This window comes from Vulpes lagopus, chromosome 5, assembly GCF_018345385.1.
Source record: "Vulpes lagopus strain Blue_001 chromosome 5, ASM1834538v1, whole genome shotgun sequence".
Classification (NCBI taxonomy): domain Eukaryota; kingdom Metazoa; phylum Chordata; class Mammalia; order Carnivora; family Canidae; genus Vulpes; species Vulpes lagopus.
Genome location: NC_054828.1, coordinates 51,341,881 through 51,359,227, shown reverse-complemented (window position 1 = coordinate 51,359,227; position 17,347 = coordinate 51,341,881). Strand labels below are relative to the sequence as shown.

Below are 17,347 nucleotides of genomic sequence, written 5' to 3'. Positions count from 1 at the left end.
TTATTTATTTATTCATGAGAGACACAGAGAGAGAGAGGCAGAGGCACAGAAATGCTAAGGGCACATAATATAGTCTCAATTAGTCTGTTACATTTAAAACTTGCCTACCCTCATAATAAACAAATACTATGTTTGTGGTCAGTGATGAATAATTTCAGGAAAAGGATTTAGATGAGTGCTATCCAAGAGAACTTTTTGTGATGTCCAATATGGTAGCCACTGGGTACGCAGTTACCCGGCATTTGAAATGTAGCTTAATAAGAGAGAAGAACTGAATTCAAATTTTATTCACTTTTAATTAGTTTATTAAATTTTTTTTTTAATTTTTATTTATTTATGATAGTCACAGAGAGATAGAGAGAGAGGCAGAGACACAGGCAGAGGGAGAAGCAGGCTCCATGCACCGGGAGCCTGACGTGGGATTCGATCCCGGGTCTCCAGGATCGCGCCCTGGGCCAAAGGCAGGCGCCAAACCGCTGCGCCACCCAGGGATCCCTTTTTTTTTTTTTTTTTTTTTAATTTTTTTTTTTTAATTTTTATTTATTTATGATAGTTTTTTTTTAATTTTTTTTTTAATTTTTATTTATTTATGATAGTTTTTTTTTTAATTTTTTTTTTTAATTTTTATTTATTTATGATAGCACTTTTAATTAGTTTAAATTTAAACAGCCACAAGTAGGCTGGTGGCTACCATATTAGTGCAGACTTAGACTTAAAACGAACTACCCAAAATTCATACAGAAAGGGGCTGGAGCCAGAGGTGAGACTAAAACTAGGGTCTCGCCCTGGACTTCTTTGCTATCTCATGTATGGAGCACCTGGAGGTATTTGTGAGTGTGTAAGTATATAAATGCGTTAACAAGTACGAAAAATAGGTCTTCTCTAGTGTCGTAATACGTCTGTTTCATAGTTAAATCCTATTTTTTGTTATGCTTGGGTAAATACTGTTCAGGTTAGTGCTTTATGGTAAACACTCTTAGTAAATGTATATACCGGGAATACTATCAAGTCTGCATCACTCAGCCTTTGCTTGGTACTCACTTTTAAGTGCAGGAGAGCAGAGAGACAAATGAGACTTCCAACTCAGAAAAACTATTTCAAGACATAATCTAGGACATCTCGGTGGAAATGTCCAGGTGTACACCAGTTGTTCCGTTTGTCTTGGGCCTCTCGACACGCTGCGGGCCCGTCCTTTGCACCTTGACCTCCCCTCCTTCAGCTTCCTGGGCATCCTTGCTGGGTATCCCGCCCTGAGCCACGTTTATTTTTTTTTCTGTTACTTCTTTCTCCTTCCACCGCTTAAGAGCAGATGCTACCTTTGGTCCCGTCTTTAGTCCTATTGCTTCTATGCTCTCTGATTTCTGTCCTTTATCTCATGTTTCAACATTTATCTTTATGCAGACAACTATCCAATTGTAAAGGACTTTTCATATGGAAAAATGGTCAGCACAGGAAAAGGATTGCTCGTTAGGTAAAGAGTGTTAACGGGCTGCCTCTAGAAGCACCGTGGAGTATTCCTCCAACACACAGATTTAGATGTGGATTCAAGAGGTTTAGGAACACATTTCGGGAAGACTTTTTTCCCCCTTTTCTTTTTGGCCTAATATCTAATATAAAAATAACTTATACAACCAATTAATCACATAGTTTGGGGAACCTTGTCCAAATTTTAATATATTTCTGATTTGTGTTTCATCTGGAAACTAAATGACAGAGGATTTTATTCTGAACAAATTCATTGTTAGGAGACTTAGAGAAGTTGCACACAATCCATAATTTAAAGTACTAATGCGGGGATCCCTGAGTGGCTCAGCGGTTTGGCGCCTGCATTCGGCCCAGGGTGTGATCCTGGAGTCCTGGGATCGAGTCCTGCGTCGGGCTCCCTGCATGCAGCCTGCTTCTCCCTCTGCCTGTGTCTCTGCCTCTCTGTGTCTCTCATGAATAAATAAAATCTTAAAAAAAAAATAAAGTACTAATGCTTAAAAATTTTAAAATTCCATCCAGGAATTGGTAAACATTTTCTCCAAACTCATTAATTCATAAAGTTGTATCTTTTTAAGAGCATTGTTTTTTCTACCATCATGTTTTTAATAGCAAATACACTGTTTCAGCTACATTATACTTTAATTTTTTAGGAAGATTTTATTTACTTATTCACGAGAGACATTATTATTCATGAGAGACACAGAGAGAGGCAGCGACAAAGGCAGAGGGAGCCCGATGTGGGACTCGATTCCAGGACCCAGGGATCACGCCCTGAGCCAAAGGCAGGCGCTCAACCCCTCAGCCATCCATGCGTCCCCCAGCTACATTATAATTTAAATAGGCTTTTGCAGAAAGGCCATTGTTTACAAAACTCTTTGTAAAATGGTTTCTATGGAGAAATGAGTTTCCAAGATGGAATTTAGAATCCTTGGCTCAACCCTCTGCTGCTTAGCAAGAAGGGAAGGACCCACTTCCCTGCCATCTAGGTGCTAGGAACCTCTCCTCGACCACACCCTGGGGCACGGGGTGGGGGTGGGGGGCTGGCATCTCTGCTCCTTCCTTGGTACAGAGGAGGATCCTGGGAAGGAAGGTGATCTATTCCCCGTGCAACCTCATGCCCATCAAAAGCGAATTCTGTGGTGTGAAACCAGGTGGCGAAAAGGTACAAAACATTCTTAAATCCGGGATTCTTGAACTAGGACATAGATGTTTCGTCTGGGAGGAGAGGTAGACGTTTCCTTTAAATCTGCATTAATAATAAACAGGTAAAAAAAAGGTAAAAAAAAAGTAAAAAAAAAAAGGTAAAAAAAAAAAAAATAATAATAATAAACAGGTACCGAAAAGGAAGAGACAGGACTTCCAGGTGGCTTCAGTCGGCTCTCCTTGTCAACTGGCGTTTTCTTCCTAGAAGAGTGTGCAGCCAAAGGGGGTTTCTAATTGACCTCAGCAGAATCACGGGTAGAAGCGTGAGCCCTGGGGTCATGCTGCACCCAAGTACCTTAAACAGCCGCAGGAGTGGTTCTTTATTTCCTCTGCCACCCTTAAATCGTGTGTGTGAATAAGTGACAGTGACCAGTCCTTGAAGAATAAGGCAGATTTCTGGGTTTCACAACCGTCTAGAGTCTCTAATACATAGGATTTCCTGTGACATTCCTAACTTCTTACATGTAATTGTGGGGGCACTGAAGCCCCAGGCTGCCTGCGGTCAAATAGGACCACAAACATTAATTTCTTAAAAACTTTAACTTGCTCTCTGCTTACAGCTTAATTACTATCTTTGCATCTTTTCTTCTTTCTACCGCTAAATAAGAGAAAATTTGAAGATTTCACTTTCGACCCATCTTGAGGCGGATTCCCACGTCTCTACTACCTTCTAACCCGCACTGCGGCCTCCTATTTGGACGCCTCCGCTGGGCTCTCTCATCGGCAACTCAGCATTTATTTATTTTTATTTTTTTTATTTATTCATGAGATAGAGAGGCAGAGACACAGGCAGAAGCAGAAGCAGGCCCCGTGCAGGGAGGCCGACGTGGCACTGTGGGACTTGATTCCGGGTCTCCAGGGTCATGCCCTGGGCCGCAGGCAGGTGCTCAACTGCTGAGCCAGCCAGAGATCCCACAACTCAGCCTTCTTAAATCCAAACTCCTCTTGCCCCCCTCGGCACCCAAACTTTGGCTGATTTGTTTCTTTGAAGGACATCCTTATTTCCTGTCATCTGAACTGAATTTAGCCAACTTTCACAAAATTTTCCTTCTTCTTGTCCCCTGCATCCACTACGCTGCAGTCAGGGCATCTCTGCTTCATGTCTTTCATCTCTTTCCCCTTCCCCTTCCTGGGCCATTGGTACTTCCCATTACCCCCTGCATGTCGGGATGTCATAGGGTTTCTCCCTCCAGCTTATGGGACATAAAACTCCCCAAGTCACCTTTGGGTCGCTCCATTTTCTAGGAAGGAGGCCCCCTTCTCACACAGGTCTTTGGTCTTGGGCTCACCTCGTTATCCACTGACGTGCAGGCCTGCAGGGAGACTACTGGGCGCCCGCCCTCTCCCATACCAGGCTTCACACCAAAACTTAATGCAAAGAGACAAGGGGAGTGACTGAGGTCATACTTCGCTTTTTTGAACCTTAGGGCGAAAACCCGCGAATTAAAAGGTGCATGTTAGGATTCAGAATAGACGACCTGGTGTCAGGGGCAGAGATGCAGCCTGCTGCAGGCCTGTATCTGGTGCGGAGTAGACAAGGCTGAGAAGGTGGGCGGTGCCCCCGGGTGTAGACAGGACCGCGCAGACCTTGTGTGTCGCTGTGTCAGGGGCAGAGGCTCGCGACCTCTCACGCTGCCTCACTTCCCAATCTCGGGCTCACCTGCACAGCACACACCTGCTGGGCGCCCGTGGTCTAAACTGGCTCAAAACCGCCACGAGACCGCGGGTTACTCTAAACCTACTGCATCCCACAAAAGTCCTTTCCTGGTACTTAATCCCTCAAAGTGATCATTCGACATTCACGGAGGATGTCCCAGGGCCCCCACACGGGCGCAGCTGCAGGGATCACCTCCCGGTGGCGGATTTTTTTTTTTTAAAGATTTTATTTTATTTATTCATAGAGAGAGAGAGAGAGAGAGAGAGAGAGAGAGAGGGAGAGACACAGGCAGAGGGAGGAGATGCGGGACTCGATCCCGGGTCTCCGGATCAGGCCCCGGGCTGCAGGCGGCGCTAACCACTGCGCCACCCGGGCTGCCCAAGGGTGGGGGAGTCTTTTTTATGTACTGCTTAAAGCAAAAACAAAGAGGGTGCGTCTTAATTTTAGGATAAAGTCATCAAAAATAACACACGGGGCACGCAGCTTAGCTCGGGAGCCCCCCCCTGTTTTAGGGCACATCGGGGCTAAACAGCAACGCAGGGAGCAGGAGGGAGCAGCGCGGCCCCCTCGGCCTTTCCTGGATGGATGCGCTGGAGGAGGCCGCGGGTCAGCTCAGCGTCGGGACACGGGGGAGGGGGGGAGGGGGAGGGGGTGGGGGCGGACCTGCCCTAGGGCAGGTGACCCCAGCGGAGCAGGACTCTCAGGTGGGGGCCACTCGCCCATGGCCTCTAACAGCCTCCGGAGGATTCGCCCACAGGGGCGTCCCCACACTCCCCACACCTGCCCGGGCCGCGTCTCACACGTGATCCCCGAGTTATCAAGAATTCGAAAAGGAGCAAGTGGTCACAGCAGATGCACACGGTTGTCCCCACCATCCTGGGCGGTCCGCTCGGATTGCCCCGCTCCCCTCCCCCTCCTCGTCCTCCTCCTGCCTCCCTAGTCCCCTCCCCCCTCTCCTCCCCCTCCTCCCTCCCAGGGCCCCCTCCCTCCCGCCCCTCCTTCCCTCCCCGCCCCCAGCCCCTCCCCTATTCCCCCTCCACGTCCCACTCCTCTTCCCTCCCTCGTCCTCCCCATTCCCCTCCCCCTCCTCCACGTCCTCCTCCTGCCTCCCCCGTCCTCCCCATTCCTCCCTGCCCAGGCCCCTCCCCTCCTTCCTCCCAGCGCCCCCTCCCTCCCCGTCCCACTCCTCTTCCCTCCCTGCCCCCGGTCCTCCTCCCCCCCTCGTCCTCCCCATTCCTCCCTCCCCATTCCCCTCCCCCTCCTCCCTCCCAATGCCCCCTTCCCTCCTCCCCCGTCCTCCCCATTCCTCCCAGCCCAGTCCCCTCCCCTCCTTCTTCCCTCCCGCCCCTCCCCCTCCGCGTCCCTCTCCTCTTCCCTCCCCGCCCCCGTCCTCCTCCCCCTCCACCTCGCCCCCTCCCACCCCATCCTCCCCTCCCCCCCACTCCCCTCCCCTCCCCCCCTCCCCTGCCCCCCCACGTCCCTCTCCTCCCCCCGGGCTCTTCCGCTCTCCGTTTCCCTTCACGGGCTCCGCTTCCCGGGCAGGTAACCGCCCCCCTCCGGGGCCCGCGAGACTCCAACAGACGGGGCGGCCCCGACGGACCGCCCCGGCCCCCCGCCCTGTTGCTCCCAGCGGGCGCCCCCGCTGCACCTCGGCCGAGCCCCCGGCGCCGCCATTCCCCTCGGGTTCCCGCTTCTGCCGCAGCGCCCGGGCGGCCCCGACACCTTCCGCCCGCCCCGCCCCCGGCTCCCCGCCGCCGCCGCCCGGGCCCCCGCGCCCCTCGCGCTTCCTCCCCCCGCCCGCCTCCAGCCACGTGACAGGAAGGGCTCCGCCGCGCGACGTCACGACGTCCCCGCCGTCCGCGCCCCGCCCCCCGCGCGGCGCACGCAGACGGCGGGGGGACGGGGCGGGGGGGACGTGCTCGCGCGCCCCGCGCTCCCCAGCCCGGGCCGCGCGCGGGTTCCCGGATGTGCGCCGCGCCGAGGCCCCGCCCCCGCCGCCCCGCGGCGCCCCGCCGGCCCCGCCCTCCGCCGCCCTCCCCCGCGCTCGTGCTGGAGGTTGCGGGTCAGCGCGAGCCTCCGCAGAGTCGGTCGCGGCCCCGCCTGAGCGCTCGGCTGCAGCCCCGGAGCCGCCCGCCCGCCCGCCCGCTCCCTCCGGCTCGGGACCCGCTCCCCGCCCCCGCCCCCCGCCGCGCGGGCCCCGAGGGCCGCCGCCCCTCCCCCACCCCGCGGGCCCCGAAGGCCGCCGCCGCCGCCGCCGCCTGCGGGAGCCCTTCCGAGCGCCGCCGCCTCCAGCTCCCGCTCCCGCTCCCGCCGCGCGAGCCGCCGACCGCCGAGCAACATGGTGAGCGCCCGCCGCCCCCTCCCCCCCCTCCTCTCTCCTCCTCCCCCTCCCCCTCCCCCTCCGCTGGCGGGGCCGCGGGGGCCGGGGCCGGGGGCGCCGAGGGGCTGCCGGACGGGCCTCCGGTCCCCCCGCCCCGGGCCGCCCCCGCCGCCGCCTCCACGTGGACCCTCCCGTCCTCCCCCTGCCCCCGCTCCCCGCCCCCGCCCGCCCCCGGGCTCACTCCGAGGCGGCCTCGTCCGGATCCCGGGCAGCTGCGGACGCGCTCGGGGGCCTGCGTGTAAGCCCCGCGGCTCCGCAGGGCCCCGCCGCCTCCCGCCGCCTCCCGCCGCCTCCCGCCGCCTCGTCCCCGGGCCCCGCGGCCGCGGCTGCAGCGTCGGGCTCCCCCCCCCCCCCCCCCCGGCGGAGGTGCCCGGGTCGGCGGCCCCGGCTCTCGGCGCGTCCCCGCCGCCCGGGCCTCCGCTGCCCGCCCGCCGAGCTCCCTCTGCCTCTCGAGCTTGTCGTTTGAATCATGGCGGTTTAAACTTGTCTTTCCTTCTCCTCGCGTTAATCCCCGGTGGGAGCCGCGCCGCAGCGCTGGGGGCCGACGCCAGGGTGTGTCCCCCGCCCCGCGCCCCGCAGCCCGCGCCGCCGGGCCTGGCCGCCTCCCCGGCCCCTTCCCCTCTGCTCCCCGGCCCCTCCCCGGCCCCTTCCCCTCCCCGGAGCTGGCGGCGCCCCCAGGCCCCGGGTGTGCGCCGTGACCCGGGCGCGGGCCCTTCCCCGAAGGCGGCGGCGCTGGCCCGGAGGTGTAGACGGCGGCTCGCGGCTGCCGTGGGCCTTGGTGTTCCAGGACCGAGCGGGGCGGGGGCTGTGAGCTTAGCCCGCGGGGTCCCGGGGGAAGGGGCTGCGGAGGATTCGGGAGTCGGGGTGGGGAGGAAGCCTGGCCCAGCTCGGGACCTGCCCCCAAGTTAGGGAGCCCGCAGGCCCAGCTCGGGACCTGCCCCCAAGTTAGGGAGCCCGCAGGCCCAGCTCGGGACCTGCCCCCCTAGTTAGGGAGCTCGCGGGCCCAGCTCAGGGATTTGTCTCCCAAGTTAGGGAGCTCGCAGGCCCAGCTCAGGGACCTGCCCCCAAGTTAGGGAGCTCGCAGGCCCAGCTCGGGACCTGCCCCCCAAGTTAGGGAGCCCGCAGGCCCAGCTCGGGACCTGCCCCCCAAGTTAGGGAGCCCGCAGGCCCAGCTCAGGGACCTGCCCCCCAAGTTAGGGAGCCCGCAGGCCCAGCTCAGGGACCTGCCCCCCTAGTTAGGGAGCTCGCGGGCCCAGCTCAGGGACTTGTCTCCCAAGTTAGGGAGCTCGCAGGCCCAGCTCAGGGACCTGCCCCCAAGTTAGGGAGCTCGCAGGCCCAGCTCGGGACCTGCCCCCCAAGTTAGGGAGCCCGCAGGCCCAGCTCGGGACCTGCCCCCCAAGTTAGGGAGCCCGCAGGCCCAGCTCGGGACCTGCCCCCCAAGTTAGGGAGCCCACAGGACCAGCTCAGGGACCTGCCCCCCAAGTTAGGGAGCCCACAGGGCCCAGCTCAGGACTTGCCCCCCAAGTTAGGGAGCCCGACAGGACCAGCTCAGGGACCTGCCCCCCCAAGTTAGGGAGCCCACAGGCCCAGCTCGGGACCTGCCCCCCAAGTTAGGGAGCCCGCAGGCCCAGCTCGGGACCTGCCCCCCAAGTTAGGGAGCCCACAGGACCAGCTCAGGGACCTGCCCCCCAAGTTAGGGAGCCCACAGGCCCAGCTCAGGGACTTGCCCCCCAAGTTAGGGAGCCCGCAGGCCCAGCTCAGGGACTTGGCCCCCAAGTTAGGGAGCCCGCAGGCCCAGCTCAGGGACCTGCCCCCCTAGTTAGGGAGCTCACAGGCCCAGCTCAGGGACTTGCCCCCCAAGTTAGGGTGCTCGCAGGCCCAGCTCAGGGACTTGCCCCCAAGTTAGGGAGCTCGCAGGCCCAGCTCGGGGACCTGCCCCCCAAGTTAGGGACCCGGAGGCCCAGCTCGGGGACCTGCCCCCCCAAGTTAGGGACCCAGAGGCCCAGCTCGGGGACCTGCCCCCCAAGTTAGGGACCCGGAGGCCCAGCTCAGGGACTTGCCCCCCAGATAAGGAGCCCAGGTGTCTGCAGGCTGCTGCAGAAACCGGCTTAGATCATGGCTGTCTGTGCTGCAGTCTTTTTTGTTGACATAGATTTTTTTTGCAGTTAGGAGCTGCATCTGAGAACTCTAAGGCCCCCTCCTCACCCATGCATTTTCCTAGAAGGTCAGGATCTTGAAGATTTTTTGGCCACGGCTGCTAGTGTTTTTGCAGCATTTGTAAACAGTACATTGTGAGCAATAACGACCCAGCTACAAAAGATCCAGCCTTTTGTGGCGAATGGATTATATATCAGAATGAGCTGGTTTCCTTCTCTCTGTGTGTTGGTTTGTTTCCTGTGCTGTGTCCCCTCTTTGACTCTTTGACCCCCGCCCCCCCTTTTTTGACCCAACACATTGGATTTGGGAAATACTTTCTCAGCTCTTAATTTTAACTTTCTGGTACTCACTGTTTCCTTATCAGTGAGGGATAATACCTTGAAAAAGGTATTTTAAAATTTATCTTAGCGGTATTGTGTGTCCGTGTCCGTCCCCCCCCCCGTCATTATTTCCTTCTTACCAGTTTTCAGATTTTCTCTGGGTTCTTGCTTCTGCCATGGTCTCAGTACCATTTCGGACCTAACGGATTTGTTATGACAGTAATTTCCCAACTTCAGAATGATTTTGGTCTGTTGAATGCAACACTGGTTTGAAAGTATCGAGACCATACCTATAGCTCAACTCTGCTATGTGGGATATTAATTAGCTCAAATAATTTGGGCTTTGGAGTGATCTAGTTAAGTGAGCATAGAATTCTGAAAATTTTCATTCCCTTTGGAAAGTTTTATTACAACTGAGTGTCATGGACGTATTTACAATTTTGTCAGTGGGTTTTAATTTATGGATAAACTTAAGAATATCGCTGATTAATTCAAGTAAGGAGAAAGTAAAAAGATGGAATTGAACCTGTGAACAATCTTTTCTGACAGGTATTTATTTTAGTTGCTATGTAAGAGTAGTTTATTTCTTTTTTTTCCTGAGAGTTAAGTCTTTTCCTCCTTTCACCTCTTTTTGAATTTTAAACTGCTGAGCATTCAGGTGGGATGAAGATTTTACATATAACGTACACATACCACAGCTGAGTCCTGAGCTTCTAGGAATTCTCCTTAAACCACTAACGGTCAGTTGTCTCTGATGAAATAGTGTATATTTGCTGAAATAAAAAAAAATATATGTCTTCACAATTTTTTTCTCTAGGTGGGCATCTGTATTTTAGAGTAGTTCAGTGTTACATGCAGAAAAAATAAAATGATGAAACAAAAATGATAAATCACACATCTAGGTGTGTGTGATTGAAAAGTCTCTTGAGGGATTTTTGGAGGAGTAAATTTTGTAGGGGCATTTTTAGAAACTTTTCATGTATCAGAAATAGTTTTTACCACGTACTTAAGATAACTTAAAAATAGGATTTTATTTTGGATGCATATATGAATACTGTGCATAAGTAATTGGCTTTTTAAAAAAAAATTTGTTCCTTAGGAAAACCTTAATTTTAAAAGTGATCTTTTTATGTCCTTGTGTTTTTAAGCTTTGTGTTAAAATTATCTCCATAATCTATAAATAGAACTTAAAACATTTATTGCTGTCCTCAATACCTACACTTAGAGTTGCACCCAACATATTTTAGTTTAGATTCTGTGACAAAGGCTATATAGCAACAACAAAGCAAGCAACTTGCTTTATGGCCAGCAGAATTAAAATTCACATTAGTCATCAGGAGAAAATTTTCTCTGCTCATTATGTCCCAAAAATGGATGAGAAAATTACAAAAGCATAGATTGCAAGGTGGAGAAGCTAATAAGGGTCAGTCAACAAAGCAGGGCAAGGACCCGGTAACCGCGGGGAGATGAGGCATCTGTCATGGGTGGTAAGGCAAGGATGAGTACAAGGGAGCGGAAGGAGGTCCTCTTGGGCCAGGAGGATTAAGTGAGTCAGACCGGGGCCCAGAGTCTGGTCAAGCAACAGGGATTCATTCGTATCACAAATACTTGTAGATTTTGTCTGCTGTTCACTGGTTACTGTGCTTCGGTGTTGAGGGTATTAAAATGATTAAGGCAGGTTTTCACCTTCATTTAAGGCTAGAACATTAGACAAATGCCAATAGGTATAAAGAAAAGTTAATGTGAGTTATCCTATGAATAATACACACAAAGTCCGATAGAAATTGAGGAAAGAGAAGGTTAGTTTCATCTGGGATTAGGGAAAGTTTGATGAAGGAGCCGACAATTGAATTGGGTTTAAAAAGGTTATTAGAATTGCAGAAGGCAGAGTTGGAGCATCTAGGAAAAGATGACTTTTTAAATCCTGGAGATAGGAAGAGAAAACATTTGGAGCACTGATAACTTGGACCAGCAGAGTCAGTGCCATTTGGGGACTCGTTGGGTCCCACCCTGGACCAGCTGAATTCAGAACTCTAGGGAGGGGGGCAAGCAGTCTCGGTTTCATAGCTTTTCCCCCTAATTCTGATATGTGCTGAATTTTGAGAGCCACTATTCAGAGAATATCGAGGAATGGATTTTTTAAAATTTTAGTTGGAATATCTGTTAGCGCACCCCACACTATACAAGCAGGACACATTTGTAATTTCCAAGGAACTTAATCAAGTGGAGTAAACAAGACAGTTATGCATTGTGATGTGTGTTGAACATGGGGTGCCGAAGAGTACGGGGCAGGCAAGAGTTGCCCGGTGCCTGGCTGGTTCAGTCAGTGGAGCATGCAGCTCGATCTTGGGGCTCTGGGTTCAGGCCCCACGTTGGGTGTAGAGATTACTTAAAAATCTTAAAAAAAAATTTACATGTCAGAGGAGAGGCTTAATCTGAACTGTGGTGAGAATGGGGCAGGGAGAAGAATGCCACTCAGAGACAGCTTCCTGAAGAGATGGTGTCTGAGCTGAGTCTTAAAAGGAGGAGTATTTAGCCAGTGAGACCGTGGTCTAGACAGAGAGCTTTAGGTTTATGACCGTAGAGGCATGAGACGCACAAGGCAGTTTAGCATGGCTGGAGGTAGTGGGGTAGGGTGGAAAGGAGATGGGGGTGGTCAGGTAGACGGGTTTGCATGTCACATGGAGGACGTAACATTTTTTTTCCCTCCTGAAGCCAGTGGGAAACTAGTATTTTTAAGCAGAAGAATGACATTGTCTTAATGACTTTTGTAGAGAGATCAGTCTGGTGGCCATGTGGATAATAAAATAAATGAATATAGGTGTGGGGACCGATTAAGAAATTGTTACAGTAATTCATGTGAGAAATAAGGACTTGAAAGACTAGCAACGGTGCAGATGGAGAGGAGAGACCAAGAATGAGACGCATTTTGGGAGGTAGAGGAATAGGACTGATGATGACTGTTGGATTATAGGGAAGAAAAAGGGTGTACCCTTTCAAGGGTGTGGCTTCTGATTTGGGTGACCGGACAGAAGGTAGTACCATCCGTTCAGCAAATGTTTACTGAGCACCTGCTGGGGTAAGATTCAGTTCTAGGGATAGAAGAATTGTCCTCTCCTCAAGAAACTCCAGTTTGCCGGGATGACTGTTCCCTTTAGCATTCTCTTATCATCTGAATATTAATGCTTGGAATGCTGTGTCGCAAGATTCCGTATGTTCAGTAAGATAGAGCGCTGTGAAATATTAAAGCTGCTTGCTGCATAGATTCCATGGCCTAGGGTAGAGGAGACCGGATAGCGTGAAGGGAGCAAAGGTAACGCGTTAGGGCAGTGATCCTCAGTATGTGGGTCCTGAACGGGCTGCATCAGCATCCTCTGAGACTGTTTCGGAGTTGCACATCCTCTGCCTAGGCGGTATAGGAAAAGGAGATAGGAGGGAGTGATGGTGATTTCTATTTTGGACATGTTGGATTTAAAGTAGTTGTGGGGTGGCAGCTGGGTGGGTGGCTCAGCGGTTTAGCGCTGCCTTCAGCCCAGGCTGTGGCCCCGGGGTCCCGGGATCGGGCTCCCCGTAGGGACCCTGCTTCTCCTTCTGCCTGTGTCTCTGTCTCTCTTTCTCTGTGTCTCATGAATAAATAAATAAAATCTTAAAAAAAAAAAGTAGTTGTGGGTCGGGTCACCTAGACGGGCTCAGTTGGTTAAGCATCTGCCTTTGGCTCAGGTTGTGATGCCACCCACGGTCCTGGGGTGGAGCCCTGAGTGGGGCTCCCTGCTCAGCAGGGAGCTGTTTCTCCCTCTCCCTCTCCCTCTCCCTCTCCTCCCCCTTCTCCCTGCTCATGTGCACTTATTTCACCCAGTTTTCTGGCTCACTCTTTTTCTCTCAAATAAAATCTTTTTAAGTAGTTACGGGTCATCTAGGTGGAAATGGCCAAAAGGTAAACTGGCTATCTGGAGCTCAGAAGAGAAATCTGGACTAGGATTGAAGATTTGAGCATTGTCTGTGCAGATCTGTTACGAAGTCGTTGAAGCCAGGAAACTGGATGAAATGCTGTGGAGAAAGAATATGAAATGAGAAGAGAAGAGGGCAAACCCTAAACCCTTCACTTAGGTAGGTACAGGATGAGGAATCTGAAGGCCGTCTGAGAATAAATTGCCAGAGAGGGTTGGGAAGTTAGAGTGATGTCACATCTGAAGGAGTCAGCAGGGCCTAGATACTGCAGAGCTCAGGAAAGAGAAGAACTTGAAAGTATCTTAGAGGCATCAGGAGAGGTCTGGTGACCCTGGCAAGACTACAAGAAAACACCATTTTGTGCTGGTAGCAAGGAAAGCCAGGATGCAGGGAGTTGAGGAATAAATGGGTGGCCAGACATTGGGTATATACTCCTCTTTAAAGCTTTGACTAGAAAGAGACAAGACAAAAAGCTACAGAGTTTAGGTTTGAGGAAGGATTTATTTTGGGCTAAAAGAACTCGCCTGGAAAGAGAGTGTGGTTGAGGATTCAAAGGGAAAAGATGAAATTATTAATAGTTCGAGGTTCCCCAAGGGGGTAGGAGGAAATATGACTCTTCTTAGGCAGTAAGATTTTTTTTTTTCATCCGTTAACATGAGAGGGAAGGAGATAAAGATGAAGACTGTTATACAGGTCATGATCTTTAGGACAGTAACTTCAATTAAATCCTAGGTAATGAGAATAAGATTGCAAGGGGATGTAAACTCAGAATGCAGAGGCCTTGCCTTTGTCTTTTCACTCTTCTGTTACAAATACGTGGTATGTACCAGATACGAAGTAGAGTTTGAAGAAGAAATACGTGGCTGAATAAGTGGAATAAAGGAGTGAGTGCTGATGACACAGCGGGGGCTATGAGTGTAAGTTCCTCTATTGAGGCATTTATAGGAAAAGAGGGACAAAGAAAGGTTGACTTCAGTGGCTTACAGTTGGGGTGAGTTCTGTTTAGGATAGCAGGTGTTGGTATTCTTTAGAATTAGAAGAGAAGCCAGGCGAGGGAGCTGTAAGAAAGGATAATTAATGGAATGAGTGCTAGAAGTGGCAGAAAGAAGAGGGATAAAGGGAAAGAAAGGACGTCTAAAGAGAGGGTAAAAAATCAGAGTGAGGTGAGTGGGCCACGGCAGCAGATATGTTTTAATGATGGAGTTCATGTGAGGTGGCCTAAATTATCTCAGTAAATTCAAGATAAGTTTAAGGTAAGATCATCTGAAGTTGAGATTGAAGGCTGAGGCAAATGGGGTGAGATGGAGGGTGAGGAGTATGGAAAAGGATTATGATGCTGATTTGGGGGGATTTGATAATAGGGTATTAAATAAATGTTATTAAATAGTAAGTGGGACCCAGGAGAGAGCACCAGTGGGTCAGTGACCTAGGGCATGAATATAGGAAACGAGTATTAACAAGAAAAGAGGGTTAATGCTTTGTCAGTCTTTGTTTTCATAACTTCTGATAAAATTACATAGGTTTAAAAGAAACCATTTTCTGAGTTTAGGTTTTATGTAAGGGGAACATCTAGTTGCAGATTGATATTCTTTTTTTTTTTTTTTTTTAAGGTTCTGAAGACAGTATTAATACATTTGCTTAAAATTCAGATTATACCAAAAGGTATAAAATGGTGCGTGAGCCTGTTCAGGGCACCCCTTTCTCTCGTATTGATCACTTTTGAGTTTCTTACATACTTTGTTGTATGCGTTAATAACAAAACATTTGGGTTTTTTGTATTTTTTCATCCTTCTTTTTCCTTCTTTAAACTTCTGACACTATGGATACATTACTTTCTTAATAATTTAGTTTTTATTTAAAAAGATTGCAAAAGTCAAGTTTAAAGAGATTTTCATGATACCATGCTCTAGTTAGCTTATTACTATTAGTTTTATTCCAAGGGATTGTATTTATTTATTCATGAGACACACAGAGAGAGAGGCAGAGACACAGGCAGAGGGAGAAGCAGGCTCCATGTAGGGAGCCTGATGCGGGACTCGAACCGGGGACTCCAGGATCGTGCCCTGAGCTGAAGGCAGATGCTCAACCGCTGAGCCACCCAGGCATCCCTATTCTAAGGGTTTTAACTGAATTTCATTGTAAGCACTGACTCAACAATTGAGCATAATTTTAAAAATCAGGTAGCAATTTTGTAACTGTTGAGGTTGGTATTTTAACAAGGTTCTAACTATGACAATATTTTACAAAATTACTTAGAAAAAAATTTTTTTTAAGTAATTTTTCCATCCAGTGTGGGACTTGAGCTCATAACCCTGCGATCAAGAGCCATGTGCTCTACGGACTGAGCCAGCTAGGCCTCCAAGAAAATATTTTATTAGAACAATTTTTTGTGCTTATTTTTCCACTTATCACCTTATTATGCATTAACTAAATGGATAACAGTTTCTTAGAAAAAGTAACCTCCAAAGTGTAGTCCTATAAAGCATCTATTTTATTTCAAGCTTGCCAGATTAAATTTACTTCCTCACTTTTATATTTTCCAAATAAAGCTTTTATTTAACAGCGCACATCTACTTTCCTTTTCTGAATTTTCTCCTTGAACTCTCATACCTTTTTTGTGATCATGAGTTGACAGCGTAAAGCATATATCTGGCACAGGAATGAGATATGACTAATATGTTTTTGGGTTTGTCTTTGATTTTTATAATCTTGTGCTATAAATTTTTTTTAGACTCTTGACGATTTTTATTGGAAATATTTTAAAATTTTGCATTGAAAGTGCAACAGGCCATAGGTTCTTAGAAGTTCCTTCCTCAGAGTTTTGTTTTGTCAGTTAAAGCCCTTTATTATGATTATCATAAGGAGGGCCATGTGATAATCTATTGCTATCCTAAAAAACATTTCTGAAATGTTTTTCTGAAATGTTTTACCCACTTGTTTGGGTAGCATTATTAAACTTATCTCTACTCTAACTGGGTCTCTTTTGTCCCTTGTATATAATAGAGTATTTTTTTTTTTTAAATTTTATTTATTTATGATAGTCACACAGAGAGAGAGAGAGAGGCAGAGACATAGGCAGAGGGAGAAGCAGGCTCCATGCACCGGGAGCCCGACGTGGGATTCGATCCCGGGTCTCCAGGATCGCGCTCTGGGCCAAAGGCAGGCGCCAAACCGCTGCGCCACCCAGGGATCCCTAGAGTATTTGTTTTAATTTGTGTGTGAGAGTTAGGTATGCATTTTAAAACCTAAGTACAAGACAGTGAAGCATAGCAACCTGTTGGCCCTAATGAAGCTGTTAGCAGTTTTATTTTTTAATCCTTAATCTGTCTAGTTTCAGAGCTGATTTTTTTTATTGTATCTGCCGGAGTGTGATGCCACAGGGAATCTCCTGTTACAGACGTGCAATAAGCTGGCATCCTGTAATATTACTTACTTGTAAGGCAGTCTTTAATAAAAATTGGAATGTCACGAAAAACAAGTGTAATGGGTAATAAGAGAAGTCTGTGACTTTGTGTCTGTCTTGCAACTGTTTTCTTAACAAATAGAATTTATGAGTTACAAACAAATTCATAATAATCTTTTTCAAGTAAATAACGAATTTATGAATAATCATTTTACTTAAGCTCTGCCTTCCTATCTGACTGTCACTTTCTATCTTTACCATCATACTTCTTGATTCTATTTGCTCATTTTCTTGCTTTTCAATCTACTACAGTCTAGATCTGTGATATATAATTCCATAGCCACATGTGGTTTAATTTTAATTAAAATGACTTTAACTTAAGTAAAATGATAAATTCAGTTCTTCAGCCACAATAGCTACCTTACAAGTGCTTAGTGGCTACTTGTGGCTAGTGATTCCTGCATTTGTGCAGATACAGAACGTTTCTGTCCTTGCAGAGCAGAAATTTTTATTAGATAGCACTGGTCTAGAATGATTATGTAGCTGCAATTCACTGAAAGTTACTGTGTTGGCAGTAATCCTCTAATACCAGCAGGAGCTTTGGAGTTGGAAAGATTTGAATTTAGATTCTGGTTCTGCCATTCATTAGCTGTGTGACCTTGAACAAATACCATAAACTCTTGACCTTATTTAGTAGTGTAAAAGGGGGATAAAACCACCTCAGATCGTGGTGACAGTAGTGTCTGGAAATCCATTTGGTACTCATTAAATCTCCTTGGTTCTTCATTCTTAAC

At 49.4% G+C, this 17,347-nt stretch overlaps 1 protein-coding gene across 1 annotated transcript in view; it reads left to right on the top strand.

Moving 5' to 3' along the window:
• Positions 1-6,630: 6,630 nt before the first annotated feature.
• The window catches only part of PPP3R1 (protein phosphatase 3 regulatory subunit B, alpha), a 60,842-nt gene continuing 50,125 nt past the window's right edge, over positions 6,631-17,347 (top strand). Inside the window, exon 1 of the mRNA XM_041755043.1 lies at positions 6,631-6,686. Within this exon, the coding sequence (XP_041610977.1) occupies positions 6,684-6,686 (3 nt within the window). The 5' untranslated portion in view covers positions 6,631-6,683. The remainder of the gene's footprint in view (positions 6,687-17,347) is intronic.